General features: G+C 40.4%; 1 protein-coding gene across 5 annotated transcripts in view; it reads right to left on the bottom strand.

The window, feature by feature from the left end:
• The window catches only part of zeb1b (zinc finger E-box binding homeobox 1b), a 150,237-nt gene that overhangs the window by 17,600 nt on the left and 120,088 nt on the right, over window positions 1-12,549 (bottom strand). For all 5 annotated transcript variants that reach the window (XM_072253963.1, XM_072253959.1, XM_072253962.1 and 2 more), the window contains exons 5-6: window positions 9,483-9,685; window positions 3,648-3,756 (exon numbers count right to left, since the gene is read on the bottom strand). In XM_072253963.1, the coding sequence (XP_072110064.1) occupies window positions 3,648-3,756; window positions 9,483-9,685 (312 nt within the window). The remainder of the gene's footprint in view (window positions 1-3,647; window positions 3,757-9,482; window positions 9,686-12,549) is intronic.

The following is a 12,549-nucleotide window of genomic DNA, read 5'->3' as shown; positions in this document are numbered from 1 at the left end:
TCATAGTTCCCTTACTCCGCACTGCACGTTTCTACCTCCTACCCAAGATCCACAAACCTAACTGTCCAGACAGGCCCATTGTCTCTGCCTGATTCTGCTCCATTGTATCTCACTTGGTTCAGTCCCTTCTTATGACACTTGACATGCTCTTGAGCTCAACAACTTTCAATTCCCTGATTCCAACCACATTACCTTCAACAAAAGACCCAAATAGTTCTCTTCCACTAACATCCTCCTCTGTCTGACAGAATTGGTCCTCACCCTCACAAATTTCTTTTTTTTCCCCCTGAGCTCTCTCTCATTTTCTCCAAATTCAAGAACGCCCACCTGAACCTCAGCTATGCCTGCCTTTTTGTTGGCTACCTGGAGCAGTCCATGGTAATGCTCCCTAACTCTTCCTGCATTATACTGACAACTGCATTTGTGTTGCTTCACGCACCCATGCTGAGCCTGTCAATTTCATCAATTTTGCCTCCAACTTCCTCCTTGCCCTTCAGAATCACTTAGTTAATTTCAAACACTTCTCTCCCCTTTCTCAATCTCTGTCTCCATCTCTGGAGACAAACTATCTATCAACATCTTTAATAAACCTACCGATTCCCATGGCTTCCTTAACTATACCTCTTTCCACCCTGTCTCCTGTAAAAATGCAATTCCTTTTCCTCAGTTCCTTCGTTTCAACCTCAGGGTGATGCTTTCCTGTTCCCGTTTCAACATGTCAATCCATGGCTTCCTCTTTTTCCATGAAGAGGCTCACCCTCGGTGGAGGAGCAACATCTCATATTCCATCTAGGTAGCTTCTGTTTGATGGCATGAATATCAATTTCTTCTTCTGGTAATTCTTTCCCCTCTCCCTTCCCTCTTCCTCTTATCCCCACTCTTATCTCTTTCTCATTTTTCTCGCCTGCCTATCGCTCTTTGGTGCCCCTCCTTCTTCTCTTTCATTCATGATCCACTCTCCTCTCCTATCAGATTTCTTCTTCTCTGAACCTTTACTTTTCCCACCCACCTGGCTTCATCTATCACCCTCTAGCTAGTCCTCCTTCTCCTCCATCCATCTTTTTATTCTGGCATCTACCCCTCTTCCTTTCCAGTCCTGATGAAGGCTCTCAGCCCAAAAAGTCGACTATTTATTCATTTCCATCGATGTTGCCTGACCTGCTGAGTTCCTCCAACATTTTGTGTGCGTTGCTCTGGATTTTCAGCATCTGCTGAACCTCGTGTTTTAAAAAAAGCTTTTGTAAAATGGAAAAACCTCACTACTCCAGAAAACTGAGATGAGTGTAGAAAGTGAAGTTAGGAAAGTATAAGGAAGTATATAAGAATTATGATATCCTACAGAAAATAAATGTAAATTAATTATTTTCTTAACCAGAGCGGACTAAAAATATTCCCTCTCATTTTTAAGTAATTGGTTGAAGGATTAAGGGGAGATTAGGAAAAAATATTTTCACCTCGAAGGGGGTTAGGTTGTGAAAGTGTCAATCTGATTGAATGGTGATGTAGAAACCCTTGCCACATTTAAAAAGTACTTGGATATGCACTTGAAACAGCACACCTATAGGACGCAGAGTTAATAATAACAGATAATCACTTGTATTTCTCATTTCCACTTTTTTGTGCATCAGGAAATTGTATCTAGCTTTTCAGCTTCTCCTCTCCACTAATCGTTGTCACCTTAAGTTCACTTTGTGCTATCAGATGGATTCTTTTGTTCTCAATTCTCCTCCACCCTTTCTCTGCATCTAAAAACCTGTACTTTGGAACCTCAGTCAGTAATGACAGATCATTAAACTGAAACAGAGCATCTATGAATGCATTTTGGAATGCATATGTTGCATGAAATGGACAGGGAGGGACTTCTGTGAAGAATAAACATGCACAGAAGAGTTACGCCAAAAAGTTTACTTCTGTACAGTCCATTCTAAACAGTTGCACACACAGGTACCTTAAACTTTGACCGGAATGTGAAGAGGTACCTTTTCCACTAGTACTCTCAGCTGAAGTTGAAATTCTATCATAGAGTCTTAACCAATTGATTTTTAGCCTTTTAATCTAAAGTTATAGCCAATTGTAAAAGGAGTAAGACAGAAAAGAAAAATAATGCTGTAAATTAGCTAAGCTTACATTAAGGGCAGAGCTGTAATCTGAGAGAAAATAGATAACAAAACAAGCAGTGGTGGATTGAGCTCTAAATGTCAATATATCAAAACTGGCAGTCTCAAAGAATGAAGGTTTAAACACAGTAATATTTTCTTATCTATTTTCTTTCTCTCACCACAAATCCTAACAGATTCCAAAAACTTTCTAAGATCACCATTAAATAGCATGACCATAAAAGCAAAGGAAACGCCATGCCTACTTCATTGGCTATAGGTAGTGACTACGCTCTGAAGAAGGATTAATGTAAATTAAAGATTTCAAATGGTTATGGGTGGTGGTGTGGAGATACGTCTCTACCAAAGTAGGTGCAAGGCACTCCTTCCCTCCACTAGCCTGCAAGTCACCCTTGGGCAAGGTGTGGCATCTGTTTAGCCTCGCCCCCCCCACCCCCCCCCCGTCTCCAATCAGGGTCACGTGAAGCCATGGGAGCAGGTGGTTGTACGAGCAACTGGTGTGTATCACAAATCCTAGTTAAGTGACCACTGCCGTCAGACAGACAATCTCTAAAGAGTATTGATAATGGCTGGGGTTACCCGTCCTATAAAGGCACTGTCTAGAAGGCGGCAATGGCAAACCACTTCTATAGAAAACCTTGCCGAGGACAATCATGGTTATGGAAAGACCATGATCACCTATGTCATATGACACAGCGCATAATAAACTAACAATATGGTTATAATAAAAGAACAGACACCATCAGATCTTCAAATTTTATGATAAAGCACAGATAATGGAAAAATTAAATGTATTCTATTCAGTTACTTATGCCTTTAATAAGTGACATCCTGAATGATGCATCAGTACCATAAATATGCTCATTTGAAAAATATTCGGTATTGGAGGCTCTTATTCAAGGTTTAGAAAGTTCAACCAATTCCTAAAATTAGCATCTAACATCTTTTTAATCAATAACCAAATATTCTAAATCTATTGCAGTTATTTATAAAGTTGAATCTGGAGCTGCGCCAACAATCAAAATGAAAAAAGGCTTCTGGAATTACAAAACAATAAATTTTATAATTGAAGAATGTCTTTTGTCAGGGTAAGAGAAAAGGGGGAGAAAATGCACGCAAGAATTGTATACTCTCATGTATGCTCCTCACCCCAGCTGAACTCTAACTCACTTGATGACAAAAGAAGGTGACAATAATAGGTAAAACATCCAAATCACAAAAACTTTAGAACACCAATCCAATCCAAGTAGACAATGCTTTTATAGATTATGTTTACCATTTGGATCATTCCAACTTTTGTGTTCTAGATAATTTACATCTGTATTTATCCTCCGTTGATTTCAGAAAGAAAATTCAATGAGGAAATAAATATTTCTGAAGGAAGTTGACTATCACCCTGTGATATAAGGGAGCACAAAAAACAGAATGGAAGATCGAAAATGTGCTTGTAATTGTTGGATTAAGTACTTTCCACAACAAGACACCTCTTTTACCACCTATATACAGCAACAACACAAAAAATGAACTTACCACTGTGGATGCGTAAGTGCTCCTTTAAATGATGCTTGTACTTAAATGCTTTTCCACATTCAGTGCACTTGAATTTCCTGTTTCCACCCGTCTGTGTTACAACATGGCGCTTTAGAACAAATAAGTCTTTATTAGTGTATCTTGCATGTTCCAGAAAGATTAGATAGCCAACAGATAAACAGCAGATTTGCCAAAAATGCCTTTTACATGTTTTAGACAAGGTAAAAGTTGATCACAAAAATTAATCATCTTTCACATGCCTTAAGCTGTGAAAAACGTCCTGTAAGATTATAAAGTACTGAAATTTTTCTACTGGCAGGGCCAGCAGCTAGCAGAAGCAGCAGTAGTAACCATTTATAATGTCACAGTTCAGGCAAATGTGTGAGGTTTTCATAACCTACCAGCAACATACAGAAGGCAAACTCTAGTGACCACTTTGGAGCAGATGTCTTGAGGTGGAAGTGTTGCTGGTGAGGTCAAAGTTCAGGCTTTGGTGAGCATCTGTTCAAAAATTTAGAGCCCATGGGATCCAGGACAAGTTTTCAAACTGAACCCAAAATTGGCTTGCAAATGGTAAACAGAGAGTGGTGGTAAAGAGTTCTTTTTGTGATTGCATGCCTGTGACTAATGGGGCCTCACAAGGGTCAAGTTTTTAAGTGGATGACTTAAATATTGATTTAGAAGGCAAGATTAATTAAGTTTCTGGATGACTCAAAGATTGGCAAAACTGATGACAGCATGGAAAGTAGTGTTATACTGCAGGGATATTAATGTTTTGGTGAAATGGGCTGAAAAGTGAGAGACAGAGTTAATCCAGACAAATGCAAGGGAATACATTTTGTATGAATGAGATTAGAACATCTAACATGAATGGTAGAGCCTTAGGGACTTGAGGAACAGAGAGACCTGACTAAGAAAATATGGTAAGGAAAACATTTGGGATACAGGCCTTCAGTAGCTGAGGTATTAAATATAGAAGTAGTGAGGTTATGCCTCACCTTTAGAAATCCTTCGTCAGACCTCACTTGGAGAGCTGTGAAAGTTTTGATCACCAAGATATGGGAGATGATGCAGAAGGGATTGATCAGGATGTTGCATTAGATAGAGCAGTTCAGTTCTGAGGAGAGATTGCAGAAGTTAGGTCTGTTCTTCCTGGAGGTTGAATGGGAACATTATTGATGTATATACTGCATTATGAGGGGTATATTGGGTAGACTGCAGGAAAATTTGTCCCATATCAGAGGCTGATGAAACTAGAAGCTATGGATGAGCACAAGGTGGAAGAGGTTTGGACAGGATGCGAGGGGAACATTCTTCACCAAGTGACAAGTACCTGTAATGCATTGCCAGAGAGTGTTTGAACCTGGGCTGCTGACATCATGTCCTGCCTACGTGAGCACTTGAATTAGGTAGAAAAGGAGTATTATCCAAATTTTGGAAGATGGGATTAAAATAAACAGTGCTCACTGGTCAACACTGATGAGTCTGGTTGAGCGATCTAATTCCACGGTGTATGGTTTAACTGAATTTTTCAGCAACACAAGTTAGAAATTCATTAGGTCTGGTGAAAGAATTGAAATGAGAAACAGTTTGGTTACTGAATCAGCTACGATTTATTTCTGCTTCACACTGAATTACTGCAAGTAAGTAAGGGAACGTGGTGACAGCTGACACTACATTGCATGACTTGCCAGCAGGATCTTAATGAGTACATCTATACTGTACATACAAATGCTAATGTGTGAATTTGAACAGATGCAACTACTTGCAGTTTTAAAATATTATTCCAAGTTTAAGTAATAATAGAGGAACTTGAAGAAAGTATGTTTTAATTATCTTGTAAAAAAAAACACCATGAATGATACATTTTAAATCTATCAACCAGGCATGAGTTGGGGTGAAGTGAAAACAAAAGTCATCTAAATTTTCACAAACAAGAGAAAATCTGCAGATGCTAGCAATCCAAGCAACGCACAGAAAATGCTGGTGGAACACAGCAGGTCAGGCAGCATCTATGGAAAAGAGTACAGGTGACACTTCAGGCCGAAACCCTTCAGCAGGACTGTAGAAAAAAAAGATGAGTCAAGAGTTAAAAGGTGGGGGGGAGAGAGAAACACAAGGTAATAGGTGAAACCGGGAGGAGGAAGGGTGAAGTAAAGAGCTGGGAAGTTGATTGGTGAAAGAAATATGGGACTGGAGAAGGGGGGGAATCTAATAGGAGAGGACAAAAGGCCATGGAAGAAAGAAAAAGAGTGAAGAGCACCAGGTGGAGGCAATGGGCAGGCAAGGAGATAAGGTGAATCTTTTCAATGATTTCAAGTTCCCTGGCCCCAAGCATCTTATTTTCATCATGGATATCCAGTCCCTATACACCTCCATCCCCACAAAGAAGGCTTCAAAGCTCTCAGTTTCTTTCTGGACACCAGAGCCAATCAGTTCCCCTTTTATCACCACTCTCCTCTGTCTAGCGGAACTTGTCCTCACTCAATAATTTCTCCTTTGGCTCCTCCCACTTCCTTTAAACAAAAGGTGGAGCTATAGGTACTTGCATGGGTCCCAGCTATGCCTGCCTTTTGGTCAGCTACATGAAATATTCTATGTTCCAAGCCCACAATGGTGTCACTCCTCCCACTTTTCCTATTCTATATCGATGACTGCGTTGGTGCTGCTTCCTGCACCCACGCCAATCTCATCAATTTTGCCTCCAGCTTCCACCCTGCCTTCAAATTTACCTGGTCCATTTCTGACACCTTCCCTTTTCTCACTATCTCTGTCTCCATCTCTGGAGCCAGCTTATCCACTGGTCTATTATAAACCCACTGACTCTCACAGCTAACTGGACTATACCTCTTCCGACCCTGTCACTTGTAAAAATGCCATCCGTCTCCACTGCATCTGCTCTCAGGATGAGGCTTTTCATTCTAGAACAAAGGAGATGTCATCCTCCTTCAAAGAAAGGAGCTTCCCTTCCTCCATCATCAAATCTGCCCTCAACCGCATCTCTTCCATTTTGCATGTGTCTGCCCCTACCCCATCCTCCCACCACCCCACCAGCCTCTGCATCCAGCACATAGTTCTCCGTTACTTCCACCATCTCCAAGTGGATCCCACCACCAAGCACATCTTCCCCCCTACTTTCCAGTGATCGCTCCCTGGTCCATTCATCCCTCCCCACTGATCTCCCTCCTGGCACTTATCCTTGCAATCAGAACAAATGCTACACCTCCTCCCTCAATACCATTCAGGGCCCCAAACAGTCCTTCCAGGTGAGGCAACAGTTCACTTGTGAGTCTGTTGGGAGTCATCTATTGTATCCGGTGCTCCCGGCATGGCCTCTTGTACATTGGTGAGATCCGAAGTAGATTGGAAGACCACTTCGCCAAGCACCTACGCTCCGTCCGCCAGAAAAAGCGGGATCTCCTAGAAGCCACCCATTTTAATTCCACTTCCCACTCTTATTCCAACATGTCCATCCATGGCCTCCTATACTTTCGCAATGAGGCCACACTCAATTTGGAGAAGCAAAAACTTGATTCCATCTGGGTAGCCTCCATCCTGATGGCATGAACATCAATTTCTTGAACTTCCAGTAATGCCCCTCCCTTCTCTATTCCCCATCCCCTTTTCCTTCTCTCACCTTATCTCCTTGCCTGCCCATTGCTTCCCTGTGGTGCTCCTCCCCCTTTTCTAGCCCTGTATCTCTTTCCCCTACCACCTTGTGTTTCTTCCTCCCTTCCCCCCACCTTTTAACTCTGACTCCTCATCTTTTTCTCTCCTGTCCTGCTGAAGGGTCTCAACCTAAAATGCCAACTGTACTCTTTTCCATAGATGCTACCAGGCCTGCTGAGCTCCTCGAGCATTTTGTGTGTCATCTAACCTTTGTTCCTACCCAGACTTCAAAGCCATTTTCTTCTTGTCAATTCCCCCTGTACTCTTCCTTCATCTTTTACACAATTTCCTCCAGCCACGCCATTCCAGTTCACTCCTTCCCCCAATATGCATTGTTTCCATTTTTCACTTCCATCACTTGAAATCAGTACTTCAGCCTCCAGGAACAACCCATGGCAGTCTCTCCAAAAATAATTCGATCTTACTACTATCTCTTCTTCTTCAAATATCTCCTGAAAACTACATGGTGATGCTGTCATCTTAATTCATTTTAACTCATTTCTAGCTCCTCTGTCAGGACTTCTCTCTTGTAAAGTAGTCAGATGCCTGATATAATATATAGTGTATAAATGGTGGTTATTTTTATCTTCTTTTCCACTGAGATCCACCATTTTCCAACTCTCCAATCTGTAGGAGCTGCTCAGCTGGCATCAGGTATAAACATCATTAAGCATTTCCGAAGGGAAACCCAGAGATCAAATTCCCCTGACCTGCTGGATTCTCTGAAGAGTTGTTCACTGATGTAATTGTCACTGATGTAATTGTCAACAAATGAACAGCTTCCACAGGATTGGTACACCCAAAAAGCACATCTCAAGAGAGGAAGAACACTACTTATTAAAATGATGGTCATCTGACACACGCCTAGTGTTTTAACTACTTTGTTCTTCTTTAAGGCAATACTGATAGAAGAAATATTTTCACAAGTAGTTGTCTATATTTGCTGTTTCCTTTACCCGGTTAAGAAGATGCAAAATGTGGAGAAGTAATCTCCTCTTTGAAGGTTATACAAAGATAGTAACCAATGTTATGCAAAAATCCCTCAATGCAAATTTTTATATAACATCATAAAAACCTGAACAATGATTAAGATTAATTGCCTTCAGGTATTGAATACTTCTATTCTGTATTCCACTGCATAGCGCTAAGTCAGTCTACAATTTGTTTTACTGCTGTATTATGAAGAAGACAATGTTTTAGTACGAAATGATTTTGTTATTACCAAAATTACACAGAAATTATTGTTCTTCAGTAACAACTTGCCGGTTAGATTTTTCCCAATAATTTCCCAATGTAGATTAGTAAGTCAAAGATAATTGCTAAACAGACAAGTTGAGGCAGTATCACTTTGGATGGACTGAAGAGGTTTAGAGAGGGTAGAAGATTGAAAACAGAACAGCGAAGCCAGCTAGGAAAAAATCTTTGAGGCCACAAGTATCAAAAATGTTGATGTGGGTTTTAAAACATTGTATGATTAAGAGAAAAAGGGAGGCAAGGGTTGTGCCCATGATGGAGCTGACTGACTGTACAACCCTCTGCAGTCTTTTGTGACCCTGTGTATTGTTCAAATTAATTGTCATTCAACTATACACATGTATGCAGCTAAACGAAACAGCATTTTTCCCAGGCCAAAGTACAAAACACATAAGTTACACATAGCACATACAGTCACGATAGCCCATCAAGTCCACAAATCAATTCCTTGGCCTTTTTGCAACATTACTCAAACAGATGATCAATGTCGCATCTAAAAATCTGCTCATTGCCATCTGAAATTTTACCAATAAGTAATATCATATCCAACTATAGATGGTACTTGAACTGTGCTTAGCTACAGTCATGAGTGCAGAGAGTAAAACAGTGGACTAACCCTGAGGTGCACCTGTGTTCAGTCAGAAAGGAGGAAATGTTATTACCTATCTGCAATGACTGTCTCCCAATAAGGAAGAGGAGGATCAAGTTGCAACAGGAGATACAGAGACACAGGTTTTGAAACTTTGTTCCTATTAGTACTGAGGGAATAATTTCTTCTTAAGAAGAAAACTTTCATACAAAAGGACATCCTGAGACCGGGATCTCTGGGGTTCTAGTCCCTCCTGCAGGTAGAAGAAACATCCTCCCTGCATCCAGCCTATCAGTTAAATTGTATTTTTTTTTCCTCTTTACCTGATCTCGTCCTGACTTGTGTGAAGCCATGTGACGATCCAGTTGTGTTCTGTAGGCAAAAGTGTAGCGACAAAGGGAACAGCTGAAGTTGTCATCATTTTTTTCATGGCGATACTTAATGTGATCTTTTAGCGACGTCAAACGCTTGTACCCTCTATCACAATATGGGCATGTGAGCAGCTGAGCAAAAGCATCAGGAGTTCCTAGAAGTTGGAAATAGTAGACATCAAAACACACAACATAAACCTATTTCTAAAAGAGAGCCTACTAATGCTAGACATTGATCCAATTACATACTTCCATACTACGAGGGGTGATTGATAAGTTCGTGACCCAAAGTAGAAGAAGTCAATTTTAGAAAACCTAGCACATTTATTTTTCAACATCATCCCCTCCTACATGTACACACTTAGTCCAGCAGTCGTGAAGCATACGGATCTTGGATCTCCAGAAAGTGTCCACAGCAGGGGTGATTGGTAAGTTCGTGGCCTACGGTAGAAGATGAGTTACACAGCTCTCATTACATGCACATGCGGTTCAACTCTGAGTGATTATTCAGAAAGTTTGAAGTTAATAACTCCTCTCCTTCTACCTTATTGCCACAAGCTTATCAATCACCCCGATGAGTTATGCCCCACGACTGCTGGACTAAGTGTGTAAATGTAGGAGGGGACTATGTTGAAAAATAAATGTACTAGGTTTTCTAAAATTGACTCCTACCTTAGGCCATGAACTTATCAAACACCCCTCGTAATTAATATCGGTAAGGAAAAAATTGGCTAACCCTTTACAAGTTTCTTGCTCCAGTGGCAGCATAAATTTAAAAAATACTATAGTCACCCACATCAAACATGATTAATACCCAATCTTTCCTCACCATTTCAAGTTAAAAGAAATTGAAAGTTATGTTGTAAAGCAGCACAATGCTACTTTTACGCCTACATCTAAGGGCTGAGAATCAAAGACGGCTTTTCAGTTGTTATCTAGGGAAATGTCTCTTTTTGGCAGAGGTAGAAAAACATCATAGAATATTGCATGAAAAATATTTAAAAATTTTATAAATCTCAATAATCATTTTGCTGATACCCTTGAAATGTTTTGCATGTAGAAATCTATTTATAGTAGTTGCATTCAATCATGCAGCAACAGAATTTGTACATAAATGAATCTATTCCATTTACTCATTCCATTTCGCCAATGATGATTAGCTGTTTATGTACAAGTTTCACTTTTGCTGTTAGATAACTTCCATAATTACAAATGTTTTCACACACCAATTTCCTGTAATATCGTTAATGTGGGTTTGTAGGTTAATGTGTAATGTGCAGGGCAGTTCATCCATATTGCTGAGCAAAGAATTCAAAGGGTAATTACTCAGTAGCAGAAAAATGGGGTTTTACCAGTGTAATTGTGTTGTGGTTATTGGGATGGATTTGTGCTGGGCAGAAATCTATTCTTTTTAATCTAATTGACTATCAACAGCAGTATTTGGACAAAATAATTTGTTTAAAAATCAGACAAATGAGGAAATAAGATGAAACACAAGAACCAAAGCACAAGATGACACCTTGAACAAGATACAAAGGCTTCCACGTTACCGGCAGAATGCTCTATTGGGTTGCTCAATAAAAGAAGTGGAATGACAGGAACAGCTTTTGTCCTTTGCAATTCTACTGCTGTTTATTTCAGTGATAACCTAAATGTACTTAATGGCTCCTGAGTGCACATTGCTACAACGTTAATCATTTCAATGGCAAAATTAGTATTTAATTTGTACATTCATCACCAGAGGGATCGCTTTCTGAAATGTCCACTGCTTATTCCCCTCCAGATGCTGCCTGACCTGCTGAGCTCCAGTATTGTGTGTGTGGTTTTCCAGCTTCTGCAGTATTTCTGGTGTTTATGCTCAAAACATGAGTTAGTTAAATCTCAAAAGGGTGACTAAAGAAGGATGGCTAAAGAGGGATAAATCTTCAATTAAGCAGACAGCATTGGGCATTGCAATAGTAATTTAGGAAGTAAACATTCTATTTTGCTTGTTTACAAATAATTTTTAACACCAAGAGTGAAACAACATTGTCAAAATGTTCCTCCACAAAGCAACTGGAATTAAATGTTTGAGTTACTTTAATGGAAAAAAATGGAAGAACATACATAACAATTCTCACAACACGCTGGAGGAACTCAGCAGGTTGGGCAGCATCCGGGGAAAAGATCGGTCGACGTTTCGGGCCAGAACCCTTCGTCAGGACTGTAGGGGGAAGGGGCGGAGGCCCTATAAAGAAGGTGGGGGGAGGGTGGTAAGGAGAAGGCTGGTGGGTTCCAGGTGAAAAACCAGTGAGGGGAAAGATAAAGGGGTGGGGGAAGGGAGGCAGAGAGGTGATAGGCAGGAACGGTGAAGAAGGAATAGGGGAAAACACAATGGGTAGTGGAAGGAGGCGGAACCAAGAGGGAGGTGATAGGCAGCTGGGGGAGGGGGCAGAGTGACATGGGGATAGGGGAAGAGAGGGGGAGGGAATTACTGGAAGTTGGAGAATTCTATGTTCATACCAAGGGGCTGAAGACTACCTAGATGGTATATGAGGTGTTGCTCCTGCAACCTGAGTTTAGCCTCATCATGGCAGTAGAGGAGGCCATGTATGGACATATCTGAATGGGAGTGGGAAGCAGAGTTGAAGTGGGTGGTTTTTAAAAAAACTGAAGTAGAAACTTAACCATTGGCTGAATATCTCTTTCTTTCAATTTGTTAAAGAAATTCACGGGTCTCAGTGGTGATGAGATGGATAAAATATTTGTTCTGAAAAGTAAGTCAAAATGTATTTGGCACACAAATAGATTGATAAAGTGTTTCTTTTTAAAAAATATTGCATCAGAAAATATAATATACGAAGTCCTATATCCAAAATAATTTCAAAATACTTTAAACAAGAAAGTAATTATAGCAGGGAAAATTACACCGATATTAAGATGGTGCTTGAAAATGAACTGTAGATAATGGAAATGAAAAGCCCTTTGAAAGAAAGCAGTGAGGCACCAGCCAGAGGTACTTAGAGAAACACTTCCAGTG

Source organism: Mobula birostris, chromosome 3, assembly GCF_030028105.1.
Source record: "Mobula birostris isolate sMobBir1 chromosome 3, sMobBir1.hap1, whole genome shotgun sequence".
NCBI lineage: Eukaryota > Metazoa > Chordata > Chondrichthyes > Myliobatiformes > Myliobatidae > Mobula > Mobula birostris.
The sequence above is the reverse complement of the archived record's forward strand: the minus strand, read 5'-3'. Positions and strand labels throughout refer to the sequence as shown.